The following is a 15,433-nucleotide window of genomic DNA, read 5'->3' on the forward strand; positions in this document are numbered from 1 at the left end:
CGTACTTTTCAAATAAGTCTGAACTTTGGAAACAACCTGCAACATCAGCCTCGATTGTTTTTTTTTTTTGTTGGTTTTTTTTGTCGAACTTTCTCTGCTCCAGCTTTTAGTCTTTAGCTTCCTTTTTCCGTCCATTTGTGTTTTTATTTCAATCGCGCCACTTTGTCTGCCGCCTAGATTCAATTTACTTCCTGCTTGACCTCTGACATTGCATGATGGACCGTTCCACTTGAAGCTGTGTGGGGAGGTGTCAACGGCCGGTACCACTGTACCTGCCTTACACAAATAGACTATTTACATTTTTGGGGCTGTGTAACCCCCTAATCAGTTGGGTTGTTCCAGCATCAGGTCGGCCGCTGCCGGCAGACCTTTCTGTTTTTTCTCCCTACAGCTTTTTTCAACATTGCTGGTGGCGGCCGACTGTATCCAGATCGTTTTTCCAATGACTTCAATATCTTAATTCCACATTGCTTTGTTAAACTAAAGATGCAATTCTAGAAAACTCAAGTTGATTTTCCAAATTTTTTATTTTCATTTTTCATATGGACAGTTGAATTAATAAGCGTTACATGGCCCCCTGGGCCACTCTATCTGGCATCTGTCTGAAATGCCAGACCAGCCAGTCTGAGCCTGAATATTATATTATATAATATATATTAATTCTGACAGTCTTATTAAAAACTTAAGTTTCAAATGACAGGAGAACGACAATTCCATTCAAGGGTGCCAGACAGGGCAAGCTTTATTAACACAGCAAAAAAAAGGACAAAAGATAAGAAAAAAAGGAAAAAAGTCAAATTCCAAAATAGATTTTTAAACAAATGTACATGTCAATCAAAAAGGCAAAAAAATGCCACCAAATAAATACTCACACCAACAACAATATTTTCATGTGACATCCTTTGCGATGTCTCACAATGATTATAAAACAAGAGACAGTATGTACAATCATACAACTTTAATAGGACATGCTTAGGAGTTTGACTGCACCAATGTACCACACACTGACTACAACACGAAGGCTGCATATTAACTGACATGGTCTGTGAGCCGTCCATCTATCCCATCATCAGAAGCCCTGGCATCAGCTCCATAACCCAAAGAAAAAACATAAAGAAATGTTTGTTTTTTTAACAAAAAAGAAAAGAAAAATGCATAACTGATGCTGTAACAATGGATGTGGGGATGTCTGCTTGTGAGCCAACCCTCTCTGTCCACACAACCAACCCAAGAGCCAGTCTCTGTTTCCTACGCTGAATTGTTGCTAGGCAATGCTGAGGAATTTGGTGTGTGAACATGAACTGGAAGCCTTTGTGCAAATCATAGCTTTAAGTTCCTCCGACTACCGGGGGGGGCAGCTCCATAAAGACGCTACAACCATCTCAGAGATATTTCCAAAACAACACAACTCACATCATGCGCTTAAATACCAAAGAAAAAAATAAGAAAAAAAAATTACATCAACCAAATAAACAAAGAATGGAAAAATAGCTTTCTTTGAACAGGGCCAGCCTGTGCATTTTGATTACTTGTTCTCCTTACATCTTGTTTTTCCCACACACTAGCCCTTTTTACAAGATGATTGTTAGACTTTTGAAGTAAATTTCCAATTTTAAAAGTACACACTTCACTGTCAAGCAGCTGATTTAAGTCCTGCCGCCTCAATACATTTTATTATGGTTCTAAATGTAACATTGACAGCAAAGTCTAGCATCTCCAACTCAAAGAGCATGGCTCCCTCTTATTCACATACTCTTTATCTATTTCATAGCAGGACATTGTCATTGGTTTTTCTGTATACCAGTGGCTACTTATACAGAGGAGGAGGGGCAAACACAGATCAGTAGCCTCTTTGTACAGCAGAGATGGTTCAATCTATAACATGGATGTCCGTGGAGCTATAGCATGACAGTTATCACAAAGCTGCATCTTTATTGCCGCACGGGTTACCTTGCATCACAAGCACTTAAATCATTATTGCTTTATGGTTAGAAGCACAGAGATCAATGCTGCACAAACACATAACCATGAAGCCAAAGATTTAAGCTCAGAAAAAAGGGTCCAATTTTTGCTCCATAGTTGTCATTACCTACAGTAAATGCTGCTTATTGGAGGTCAATAGATAAACAAGAGTGTACAACACAAAAACTTCTTGGAAGAGTAGAGTCAGGTTGGGAGTGCTACATTGGATTGTTGCAAACAAGAGAAATCCAAAGGCATTTTACAGTAGTCAAAAAATCTCAATGACTTCCGGGAACATGATATGAAAGGCATTTTTCAAAACTGCATACCATTTGAGAATTGTTGAAAAACTGTCAACAACGCAATGCTACAAATCTTTGAAACTGCAGACCAGATTTATCCCATTATCCCGGCCTGACTTAGGTAGGCGTTATCCTATGCTTTTAAATATGCCTCATAACACTTTGACTGGCATCAATAACCAGCCACAGCTTCATAAATAACGCTCGACAGCTCGGCATTGAACTGTTTTTATGCTTCTGGTCACAACAAAAGCATATTTTCTCATCCATTAAAATGTGTTTGTCCTATCACCAAAATAGTATTTTCAAATAGACTGCTGTGACAGCAGAGACACCGGAAGCCCAACTAAACTTCTCTTTATTTTTTTTTTTCGTGTCCACTTTTCTGCAGTCATTTTGTACACACAAAGCCTCTTCAGCCTCCTCCACTTAGTCCACTGAAAGCTTGTGGAGCACCGCTTTCCAGAGCTACACAACCATGCATCAACAATCAATGCAGGTTGAAATAGTCTAGACTGCTGTCTGCACAGCAGCCTGCGCTCACAGCTCTTATCCCTGCTCTCATCAACACTGAGACAATGAGAACAGCTCTCTATGTAATAGCTCTTGCTGTGGTCTGTCCCACTACTCCCTCTACATCTCTGTGCTTTCACAGGCCTAAATGGGGACACCAGGGACAAGCTATTTCACACCTCACACACCTTACTAAGAGGGATGTACAGGATTTTGCTAATTCCTGTCGGTTTCATGCTAGATTTATTTTTGTACTTAGAAAAATATCCATTGAATTGTCTGAGAGGCATTTACATCACAAGATTAAACGTCACACGTTGCACATTTCCAATTTGGACAAAATCAACATGTGCCTAGAGATAGTAAAATCAGACAGATGTAACACCATTGTAGTTGCATACTGTTTACAGGTGAAAAAAAATGAGAGCTCGATGATCAAACCTTGTTTCTTCGAAAGCAGGATAAACAGTAGTGGAGAAAGATGGATGTGCGCTAAAAGGTTCAGGAGCAAGTGGACAGCGAGGTGTCCACCTCTTCTGAGGGGTGTTTGGTTTCCGGGGGGGTGAGGGAAGGATTCAGCAGGTAGCCCTGATAAAACCATCGTGCCCACCCCCCCTTCCCCGAGACCAAAGAGACGGGGGCTGGGGGTTGCATGTGAGAACTGTAACCCAGGAGGTCTCCACTCACATGACCGAGCAGCTCTTGGCCTTCTCCTTCTTGAAGGTGGACGAGAGCAAATCCGACTTGCTGGGCAGGTGGAGCAGTCTTTTGGAGAGGCGGCGGGTGGGGCTGGGCTTTGGGAGAGGCTGCAGCTTGTTGATGCAGGCCATCGCTGCAGTGCGAAACACGCTGTGGATGCTTTTCTCAGAGGTGAACGCCGAGCACTCCAGGTATGCCTCTGCACCCAGCTGCTTGGCCATAGCAGAACCCTGCAATATATGTGATGAAGGGTGACGTTCGAAATGTCCCTTGATACATTTTCATTTTTTAAAATTTGCACCAGGGTCACAATGTAGTGTCGAGGTCAGGAGGAAATGGCCTTGCAAGCTCATAAAACAGCTATGAAATAAAAATCGAGGGAGCATGCCATCACTGACTCTTCTAGTTGAAGACTCATTATATGTGTGACCCTTTGACCCTCGTAAAAAAAAATGAAATGGGAATTACTGATATTTATGATTTATCATCTGCCATTTAAATTAGGATGGTTTTCAAGAAGTAAAGAAATCAGATTACAAAAATGACTTTGAAACCCTTGAGGATGCCAGCTGACAAAAACAGCTCCAGTGAGAGTGCATTCACATTCAAGGTGTGAAGTGTTTATTGACATTAAGAGGTCTGCTGATTATTGTGAATTTTATTTTTGTTTAAACTGCCCAGCCCTGATATAAAATAGAACAACAAAATGATACATTTGGTGTTATCTCTTTGCCAACAAAATTAGCACATTTATGATTTTTTTAAAAAAGGGGTAAGACTTTTTTCCCCATTGCCAGTAAACAAGAGCTGTGTACACTAGTGGGTCATAATGGATGATTGAGAGTGATTACTTTTATATGAATCTCTACATTGTCTGTAGGAAAATCCTGCACAGAATCTCTTTGCATGTGTTGGTCATACATGTTTTTTTGTCGTTGTTTGTTTGTTTGTTTATGTTTTTAATCCAGGTGTTTACTTTATTCCTGAAAAAACTTTGTGAGTCTTTTCTTGAGTCTCACCTGCTCATAGGTGATGGGAGTCTGTTTCTGATTGGACAGCTCCATCAGTGTGCAGACATCTGTGCGCAGGTCGGTCTTACAGCCAATGAGCAGGATCCGTGTACTCGGACAGAAGTCCAGGATCTCAGTTTTCCACTGTGGACACAAAGGACAGCTGGTTCGCTGGATCCATTTTGCCAAAGTGTACAGTAAATATTGACTTGTAAATGCATATTACATAGTCCTACGGTATACAATCACAAAAACAAGCTATATTTAAAGGAACGGCTGATTTAAATATGTGACTATGTGACACAAAAACTATTACTATTAAGCCATTACCTTCTTCAGACTGCTGTCCACAGTGTCTGGGCGGCTGATGTCAAAACACAGCAAAACTGCATCTGAGTCACTATAGCAGAGAGGCCTCACATTATCGTAGTATGGAGAACCTTGAAGGGCAGAAAACAGAGAATTATTAATGTGAATAAAACACACGCATGCATATCTGATATCAAGTTGTTTCATGTGCCATCAGTGATGTCAGTGCAGACACTTTTGATCACACTCAAGGGAGAATGTGTTGAGAGCTGAATATTGCTGATTTGTGACGTTTCAGAGGATTCTTGCACAGCCACCTTTTGAAATATTGGCAAAAGTCCTCAATGTTTTTGTCATCCTTATGGTGAAATGCACAATTGTAGTTTACATATCTTGTAGTTCTCAAAGTTCCTCTACAAGTTTTTGTTCCTAAATGTTTGATGGGCCTTTTGATTTTTTAAAACTTTGAGGTCAGACCTGCATATAAGCACCTTTTACACTACCTGATCAAGGCAGGAATGTTTGCGCCTCGCCATTCTGTATAGTCAAATAGTAGACTGAGGGGACAGAGTTGTCTTGCTGTTAATCCATAACGAGAGGTAGTACCAGTTCTGAGATCGCCATTACTTTTCTTGTGCCACATTCAGACACCTTTCATAAGTGTTTAAACCTTTGAAACCTGAGCAAATTGGTTTGACTTTTTTCCAAAACATGGGAAAAAGACATTAAGAATTATGTATGAAATGTCCCACAAATAGCAAGACATTAGTAGATATGTATACCTCTTTCCCACCACAAGTAGTGTGTGCACGCAGGTGTTCGAAACACAATTAAACCTGCAAAATAATGGTGTGTGTGTTGTATTGTAAGTATGTCCTTGCAATGTAAGGTAAACAGTAGACAGCAGCAGGAAGGTCTTTGAAAACTTTTCAGTGGTTTCTTCTCTTTATATATCTCTTACATATACAGTTTATCTTTCAAACTCGGTGCAGATGTATTTGGATCAGTGTTTTAGCTGCTTAGAAGGAGACGGACAGTAATTAGTGAAGACGAATCATTGCATCTTGCCAGTTAAGAAGCTGAAATTAGCGTGTTCACCCGGGTGATGTGTTCCCATCAATCGGAGCCAGCGGTGATAAAAACCTATGTCTACTGTAGAATCATTTGACCCAGGTGTGAATGCTAATTGTATGCATTCTCATTACATTAAAAAGCCATATACTGGTGGGTGTAAACAGGGTTTTTCGTGCAGTGTGAATGAGGCTTTCAAAAATATATATTTTTTAAAAATTAGCTGTGTCCACAGAACTATATTTACAATGATTTTCATTTCATATAAAAATTATCTTTACAGAATTATAATTTTAAGCATTTTTTAGGGCATTTTTCCTTTTTTTATTTCACTGTATTATTTTTACATTCCCTTTCCCATGTTTATGAAAAAAAATGAATGAAAAAAAATTTGCCCCAGTCTCAAAGAGATGGGTCTGGGCTAAATTTGTTTAGTAAAATGTCTAAGAATGAATGATTTCAGCAAATAATTAATTCATTTAAGGTGGAGATTGTGTCAGGAATTGAATGCTGTGACACCAGGCAGCTGGTCAGGGCAAAACGGGTGATGGAGCAGCAGAGTGTCAGAGGCAGAGAGAGAGAATACAGCTGCAGGGATTATGTGCAATCGGCATCGCTTCTCCTGCTGAGCCTCACTTTGCTGTCCCTGCAACTGCTCTTTTCCCTGCTCCTATATCCTCTGCTGGCATTTCAGAGGTAGAGAAGATGACAATCGAGCACTAAATCCTCATTGATCTTCTCTTGCAGTAGATTACGCAAGTGGAACGGTGGGGCTCAGGGCAGGCAGACGCTCCCACTCATGCTCAGAATCCTTAAGTAAACCACCCACCCCCCAAAAAATCCTCTGCTCTGCGCGCAATACCTCCAGTCCCTCTGTTACCACAGCAACAGCCTTGGAATCCACCATCTACATCAGGCATTCCTCCCACCTCTCCATAAAGGCTTGCTTTAACTGCCAATCAATCATTTTACACCGCAAACTGCCCACCCACCCACTGTTGGGGACATTCCTCTGCTCCACAACAGAGTTGGGGACCACAACTCATATCCACACGGTAACGCCACACCTTACAATGACACGCAGACTCACTATTTAAATTTGGCAGCAGCCAGGGGTCTGCGATCAGATAAAACAGAAGAGGAGCAGCTCAATGGGATTAACATGTTTACTTTAGGCTCCGTGTGAATCCCAAAAGGGATTCAGTGTTCCTCTTATAGCCACAGAAAACAAAAGCAGTGTGTGTAATCACTCATTAGATATTACACAACCATCCTAATTGATTTAGAGTGTGGAAAACAATGCATCAGATGAAAACATATGAAAAAAGCACACACAACATGCGTGTGTGCATACAGATCAGTTTCATGAATACTTAATGATTTTCCACATTATCAAAGGGTAAAACTGAATTTGCCAGCTGCTGGGCGCTGTGAGTGGAATAATGACAAGCTGCTATGAAATTCCTCTGGGCTCAATGTCCTGAAGAAAGTAAACATCGCAGCAAAGGAACAAAGGGACACGCTTGTTGTATTAAAACTCATTTTTCAATGCCTTTTGGACAGAAAAAAGACTTTGTTCTACTCTTAAGTAGCAAATTAACTAAAACTGTCTGATTGAAGTTAATGATTTACAGTGTTTTTACAAAAAGGGAAAGATGTTGCCACCTTGTGAATGCAAATTATGTTATTGCCCAAACACCATTTAAATCAAGGGATGGAGAAGAAAAACCTCGCTCATCTGTGAGACAACTTTGTGTTTGCTGACTGACACATTAAAATCAGAACAATTAGCACCACTAGGTTGATTAAACAAGACTCTCTCTCTCTCTCTCTCTCTCTCTCTCTGTGTGTGTGTGTGTGTGTGTGTGTGTGTAATGGTGGTGGTGGGGGATGTCTCATGGGAGAGTCAGGGCGCTCTATAAATCTCCTCAATCTCCCTCAAAGGGTTATCACAGAACTGGGGAACCTGGGTGTGATTCCGCATTAAATGGCCACTGATCTAAATGCAGCAATCAATGGAAAGCTACACATGGGGTCCAAGAGCCTTTGCAATTAAAGCTGACAAATTAGTTACCCTGTCAAGAGGAAGGGGAGATGGAGGGGACATCTAGGATGTTTTTTTTTTAACACAGAAATCAATATTATCTTTTATTTTGGACAAAGGATTCATGATTCAGTGGGCGTATTTATCCTATCTTCAAAGGAATAAAATAAAAAAAGATATGAATGTGTAAATATTAGTGTTTGAAGCTCTGCAGCATGCTGTTTGGGTACAGTAGCAGCCTTGGCAGCACTCTCCCGACACTCCAGGACCCAGTTTCTAATCCTGGAAGAAATAGCTTTTTCTATTGTGGCAAGAAAAAGCCAGGAGGCAGAGAGGAAGGAAAGCAGGAGTGTAGCCGACTGAGGGAGATCACAAAGAGCCCTCCTATGCCATTAATCCTTCACCCCCTGCAGTCTGATATCACAGAGCACCAGTCTCTGTCTCTTTCCCTCTCTTCCCTCCATTGCAACGACCCAAAGAATGGCTTGGATAGATCAATATACATGCAGAGCCTTAGCATGCTCCAAATGTTCCCTTTCTTCCTTTTTCTCAACAGCATGCCTCGACAACAGATGGAGAGTTTCTGAGGCATGAAACATGGAGAGTGAGGCTCACTAACTGGGGAATGGAGGGAAAAGAAAAGAGCATAACCAAATTCCTGCAGCTGAGCTCCACTCCATCCGTCTTGATGGTGCGGCGCCCAGAGCTATGTGTCGAGGTGAAAATTGGGCCAGAGCCGGAGTAGGCTTCGCAGGCCGAGACGACAGGCCTCATGTTGGAGCGTACAGGTGGGGGAGGGGAGGATGTGCTTTTTCGGTGTGTACAGGAGTGTATTTTTGTGCATGTGTGCTAAATTAACTGAGCGACATAGCCCGTCTTCATCATTAGCACACTCCTCTCCTACAGTGAGAATGCAGGGGTCAGACAGATTAATGATCCAGTGATGGGATGACTCACAGATTTGGGGATGAGTGTAGCCCGGCCCCTCCACCCACACTCAGCCGACTGGGAGCTGCTGCTGCAGCCGATAACTACGGACTTCACAGCCAGGCCAAAAAACACTCTACATTGCGTCAGACAGTTGTTCCCTGGTTTCACATGCCAGAGTCAGTCAGAATCGGAGCCAAAGACCCCCTGCAGGAAGAGAGAGGTCGGCTCTTTGTTCCTGAGCATCACCACGTCTGAGCTGTTAACAAGCTTTTCTTTGTAACTTGACACTGTCAAAGCTCATCACACTCTGCTCTTTGGAAGTCGACTCAAAACATAGATGGTTTAAAAAAATTTAAGTGCAGCCTTGATATGCATTACATTAAAAGTGTATCCTGTTTATAATCTCTAACGTAGTCAGAACCTCAGAGGCAAAAACTGTCAACCCTGTCTCCTACAAGTCACGTTTGTACGCGACTAAACTGCTTGTTGTTGCAGCAACGTAATCGCTGCTTGGATTATGTTTCTTTCAGGTAATGAAACACTACATTAATGGACTGCGTTGGCTTTGGGAGGAGGTGGTTGGGGAGGATCTTGGGCGTACAAAGTGTAAGGCCGAGAGGCCAGAACTTCATATTCGTGTCCAGACTCCTGTCTTAGATTAAGGCAACATTGATTAAGGTCGAAGAAAGATTGTGACTTTGGTTAAATGTTACTAACAAAGCTATTAAAAAATAATACTGTGCAAGTGGATATTGTATTACAAGATTGCCTATTTTGGCATAAACAACAGAAATACATTTTCAGTCAAATTTGCTGATATGTTCAGTATCAACATTTTTATGACTTGCAAGATACATAAATTAGACTAGCAACATTTCCTCACTATATTAAGAGAAAATATAATATGCCTGGCATTACGTTTCTCTCAAAGTGGATTTGCTGTTTCATATTGGTTGTATATAAATGTAATTTATAGAAAACAGGACTGAAATTGTTGGTATAGTTAAAATAATATTGCTAATACCAATCAAGAAACCCAGCCTGCTAGGTACACTATTACTGTAAAATGATGCATTTTCACTGCAAAAACTAATCTAGCCCTGAAACGTCCAGTGATTTGATGCACTGGTTAGTCATTTAAGTAACTTATGATGTAAAAATACCTTTGTTTTACATTCGTGCTTTGTCTCCTTCTCCCTACAGTCATATTTTGGGTGTATTTCATTTATCACAACAGAGACAACACTCACGATAAACAAAGTCAAAGATGAATGTAACTGATAGCCTTATTATTACTTTTCTTTCCGGATTTGCTGTAGGTATCATGATAATATTAGTTATTATGAATTCTTTGGACTCATGGATTCATGTAGGGAAAATCGTATATCGTGCCAGCACCAATCACAAACATAGACTGATTGATCAGTGGTTAAAACAATCAGTAGTTGCAGCTGTAAAACAGACTGAACCCTAAAAATGACTAAAAGCTGAGTGGCTGTTAAAAATTACGGATATATTTCCATTAACATGATTATTGTCTGTTAACAAAGCCTCTCTGTTACAATCAAACAGATTGTTTCATCAGCTCAAATGGATATTGGGTTCATTAGAAATCAATTGCATTCATTACTCATATAATAAAATGATTACATATACAGTATCTTCTAACACTCTAAAGCTTTATCAGCAAGACCATTCAACCTGAAATAAATCACCCACTAACACCATAACAAGATTCATTATCCACTATTCATGAGTTACAGCTACTGGACGCCGTTCCTCTCTTTCACTCTCCCCCCTGCATGTCCGATCGGACCGGGCTGATTAAAACTGGGGGATTGATTTTAGTCTGTAAATCCATGGCTGGGCTCGAAGAAGGAGCTGCCTGCCATGTGGAGCCAGTGATGAGGTCAGTCCAATCAATGAGGGGGAGTCAGGATAATGAGGAGACCCTCTCAGTGTGGCGGGGCTGCAGCGGCACAACTCCATGCAATTAAAGGAAATTACAGTGAGGAAAAGAAACTGTACAGTGTAACCAACAGATGCCTGTCATCCATCACCAGGAGTCTGACATGAGATACATGAGAGTCATCAAGAACAACTGATGGGGAGGAGGGGCTGATGTAAGTTCTCCTCTCAGTAGAACGAGAGAGTGAAAATTCAGTCTTTAAATCAAACCTAAAGCTGGCTGCAAATAAAAATATTAACATCACCACAAATAACTTTCTGCTTTACCACTTGTGGCCTATTCAATCTGATAATTTCTAATTGTCTGTAAAGCAGATATGCTATACATGTTTTGTTGGAGTTAGAGTGCAGCAGTAAAACGGTTTCATACTGTGGTATGAATATTTTTATTATTATGTTTATCATACTGTGTATATCTGCTTATCTGCAGTTTTGAAGAAAAAAAAAAGCAATTGGACAGAGAAACTGACCTTCATATATAAACATGAGGTGTCTTACCAATGTTGTAAGTTTATTTTGAAAAAGACTGTATGCATCTAATAAGCAGAGACTGTACGTTTTATGTGAAAATGGACATAATATATTTAACAGGCTTAAACTGAGAGGGTGTCCCGCAACGTCAACAGCAAACACAGGACGATACTCAGCGCGTCATATGTAGACATGATAACTGGTAATATAGCAATGAAAATTATTGTGCAATACATTTCACTATAATAATGGCAACTAATGTATTTTCTGAGGCATTTGTAGTACCCTGAAAATCTCACACCACTGCTATCCTCGCTGTATTGCCTGGTATGTTTCTTATTGAATACGTTCATTGTTCCTTGTGATGCAAATTAGCTAGAAACTAACTGGTGCAATTTTGGATTGTGAATGGATAACGAGGAAACAACAAAGAAAACAGTTAACAGAGGGAAGAAAAGATTGGAAACAAAATCGACAGGAAAACAGTGTAAATGAGAACAGAAACAAGTAAAAGGATGAAGAAGAAACAAAAACACAATCCAACAAACAAAGAAAGCAAGCAAGAAAGAATTAAGAAAGAAAGAGAAAGCATCCGACTCAGACTCGTGGGTCGGTCAGAAGGGGTGGCCCAGTGGACCTATTCAGAGTCTTAATCCTCTGCATCATGCTGTTCTGTGGGTGACCCAGAGCAGCATATGGAGGCAAATGCAGGTCACCAGAGTTTCTGAGCTGCCTCCTGTCTGTCTGCTCCAGAAAACCTTCCTGCCCAACAGGATGTCTCTCTGTGTGCCCATCATCCCCCGGCACCGGGCCCACTCCTGCTGGCCGTACCAAAGGTCCACAGTCTGGGATTAAAAAGCAGGATTTGGTCTGGGGAGGGAATTACACTCTCTTCTTTTTCCCCCGTTGCTGCTTTTGGATAACATCGGGGGAAAACTGAGAGTAAATACTGCATCATCTCACGCAAGTGGGTCTGTTACATAAAGGATTTGTTGAACGCAGACACACAAAAACACACACGAGCCAACTTGCGGTGACCTAGTGAGCCTGCGATTACATCCAGCACGAGTGGAGAGAGGAACCATTGTGCAGTGAGCATGAAGGCAATCAAACAGGTGCTGCAGACCCGTGTTCGCGGTATTCAGGTCAACACACAACTAACAGCAGATCCCCCGGGAGATCCACACTGACACATTGACCCTCTTTTCCACGCTTAGTGTAAATGAACATATGATGCACAAAGTCAGCAATAACAACAAGTGAAGCGGAATAATCCCCGTCTCTCTGCCGAGTTTCTAGTGAAACATTTTGGCACAGACTTGTAGATCTGTGAATCTTTTATCCTGCCACATGCAAAAAAATGCATCAGATGATATAAGAGGAAACTAAATCAGCTGCAATTCCAATATTGAAGATGGAGAAGCTGCAGCTCAACAAGTGCATATATTTGGTTCAATGATGGATGAAAACAAAGAGTATGAGGCCTGCATTTTAGCCTTTATGTAATCAACCATTTGAAACCTGAGCAAATTGGTTCAATTTCTTTCAAATACACAAGGAGCAATGGGAAACTTAACAACACAGGGCCCAAAAAATAGCAAGAAATTAGGCTAGTAAAAAGTCACAAAAAATAAGCAAAAAAAGAAAAGTAAAAAGCAAAAACAAACAATAAAATGCCTTATTATAAGTGCAGAAATGTTTTTATTTATGCTCATTTACAAGTATATAGTTTATTTTTTCTTTATATAATTATAATGACTATAAATATTCACAAGCTATTTAACCCCCTTAAAAAAAAATCAGTTCATTTTCTTTTACTTTTACTAATTTTTCTTTTTCCTCGGGTTTCAAGGGGTTAAATAGCTTGTGAGAGGCATCTGAATGCAACGCAAGAAAACTGAACCAGGTTGTAAATGGTAAAACACCACTAACATGATACCCTCTACATTCCATGATTATGACAATTACATTTCTTGCTCCGAAAAGAAGAACATCCATCCAGAGGACCTTTCCAAGACACAGCTCTGCTTTCTAAGACAGACGCTCATTACATTCGCAGCGCATTGCCTTGTATTCCCCCTCAGTGCTGCAGGCAGAATGGCAGGCCATGATCAGCCAGATAAATACAAGAAAAAGGTGATGAGTTACCTGAAGTGTCCCACAGACTGAGCTCCACTCGCTGCTCCTCCAGCTCCAGACAGGCTGTGTAGTTTTCAAATACCGTGGGCACGTAGGTCTGGAGAGCAATTAGCAACATGGTGCCATTAGTGGGGAGGTGTCAGTCAGTCAGTTACAGGTAATGGAATTTATCTGGCTAATTAGTGCAACACGAAAACACGCATTGAGGGTTTAATAAAACATTAAGCCTTAGAATAAGATTTTTGTTTCCTTTTCTCAGTTTGAATGAATTTCGGATCGATCAATCACGTGAATCACTGCAGCTGCAAGAAATATGCAGGCCAAAAGAACATGAAGCAAACATAAAAAAAAATTCTATATATATAGCCTACATTTTCATTCATTGTGCGTTTTTTAAAAAAGCATCTAAAAGTATTGCGGTAAACACATTAAAACACACGAAGAGGACGATTTTTGGAAGAAAATGCGCATGAAAACAGATTGTCTGCAACATGCGCACCGCTTTTCTCTGACACGTTCATCATTTTAATCATTTAAAAGACTTCACATTCTGATTATCAATATAAATAGAGAGCAGCCTCCTGCACACACGTTAAATGCATTTTATAAGAACCACATTAAAAGCATACCTCTGGATAACAATCCTTCGCCAGAACTTGCAACATCGCCGTTTTTCCGCATTGAACATCTCCCACAAGAACCAGTTTACATCTCACCACCAGCGGCTGTGTATTTCTCCTTTCCTTCATGGTGCTAATGATGATCCAGGGTTCGTCGCTGAAAATGTGGAGAAAAAAACAAAACAAGAAGAGGAAAAACCCAGAAACGGTCCCAGTGTGGTGGAGCGTCCTGGTGCGTGGCTCTCGGAGGAAGCTCGCAGTTGATCTGATTGAATTTGCCACTGCGGCTCTTTATTCAAGCGAGCAGCAGCCAATAGGAGCTCGCCATTCCACAGGCTTTCTAACATCCCTGTGCTGCACGCAGTCACTGATGCTCTCAGAGAGTACAGACGAGTTGTTTTGTCAAGGATAACAGAACAGCTGCGTTATAAACTTGGGTTTTGTTAAATATTTTGTTCAGAATAATGTGCACTATTTCAAAAGAGAAGGTCAATAGTTAGACCATGTATTTATGGTTTTTGATTAGATTTTTATAAGGAATTTAAAAGCACAAAGACTCAAAAGAGTATCATGATAAAAAAAAATCCTAGAGAATAGCACATAAAAGCATAACTAAAAACGCACATTTCCAAAGTGGCCCTGGGTGGAAACAGCAAACTTGACAATGGTACATAAAAACATGTTGAATCATTGCAAACAAACAAATTACATAATAAACTTTCTCATCTCCCTTGAAACTCCACTCCCACGTTTCCCTGAAAACTAAATACATTATTATGAACAAGTCATTTTAACTCCTTCTCCAATGCAAAATGGCTTTACCTTTAGTTTTTAGGGTTTATAAAATAAAATAGCCAGTCAGTCACTGAAGACTCGTGTTTTGTCACCTGTGGGTCTCGCCTGTCACTTGGTCTGCTGCAGATTGATTGATTAGATTGACTTGGCTGGCTGGATCAATAGCACAGCACTGGCTGAGAACAATAGGACTGATAGACCAATCCACACTCGACTAATTAGTTTGCTTTGTTCTGCACTACAGAGTCAAGTCATCCAAGTCCATCCAAACAACTCAGATTCTTCTTTTTGAAAATTAGTTCTCCATCTTTGACAGCTAGTCTGATAATCCCAGTCTCAGATTTAGCAAAGTTTGTGGAAGTTAAAGGTCCAGTGTGTAGATTATAGGAAGATGTATTGGCAAAAATGGAATATAATATAATGTCTCTTTAGAGTATAATCACCTAAAAATAATAATTGTGTTTTTTTTTACCGTAGATGAGCCGTTTATAACTATAAACCAAACACTGGTTTTACATGGGGCCATTTGCATTTCTGCATTTTCACATTGGCTGTCATAGTTAGCATCCCCAAACAGCATTTTTTTTTTTACACCAAACT

At 40.5% G+C, this 15,433-nt stretch overlaps 1 protein-coding gene across 1 annotated transcript; it reads right to left on the reverse strand.

Annotated features, from left to right (window-relative positions):
- Nucleotides 1–875: 875 nt before the first annotated feature.
- On the reverse strand, nt 876–14,276 carry rnd1b (Rho family GTPase 1b). The gene is made up of 5 exons (XM_042491894.1): nt 14,048–14,276; nt 13,428–13,515; nt 4,817–4,926; nt 4,496–4,630; nt 876–3,706 (listed from the first exon to the last, which is right to left on the reverse strand). The coding sequence occupies exons 1-5, from the start codon at nt 14,165–14,167 to the stop codon at nt 3,461–3,463; spliced, it is 699 nt and encodes a 232-aa protein (XP_042347828.1). The 5' UTR covers nt 14,168–14,276; the 3' UTR covers nt 876–3,460.
- Nucleotides 14,277–15,433: the final 1,157 nt, after the last annotated feature.

The sequence above is a fragment of the Plectropomus leopardus genome, chromosome 8 (genome assembly GCF_008729295.1).
Source record: "Plectropomus leopardus isolate mb chromosome 8, YSFRI_Pleo_2.0, whole genome shotgun sequence".
Lineage (NCBI taxonomy): Eukaryota > Metazoa > Chordata > Actinopteri > Perciformes > Serranidae > Plectropomus > Plectropomus leopardus.

What these genes read in the sequence shown, in the direction of transcription:
- rnd1b (XM_042491894.1), bottom strand. Translation starts at nt 14,167, where the DNA reads ATGAAGGAAAGGAGAAATACACAGCCGCTGGTGGTGAGATGTAAACTG. An exon ending in CGAAGGATTGTTATCCAGAG is followed by an intron (nt 13,516 to 14,047) that starts GTATGCTTTTAA and finishes ATTGCTCTCCAG; the next exon opens with ACCTACGTGCCCACGGTATT. An exon ending in TGGACAGCAGTCTGAAGAAG is followed by an intron (nt 4,631 to 4,816) that starts GTAATGGCTTAA and finishes TTGTGTCCACAG; the next exon opens with TGGAAAACTGAGATCCTGGA.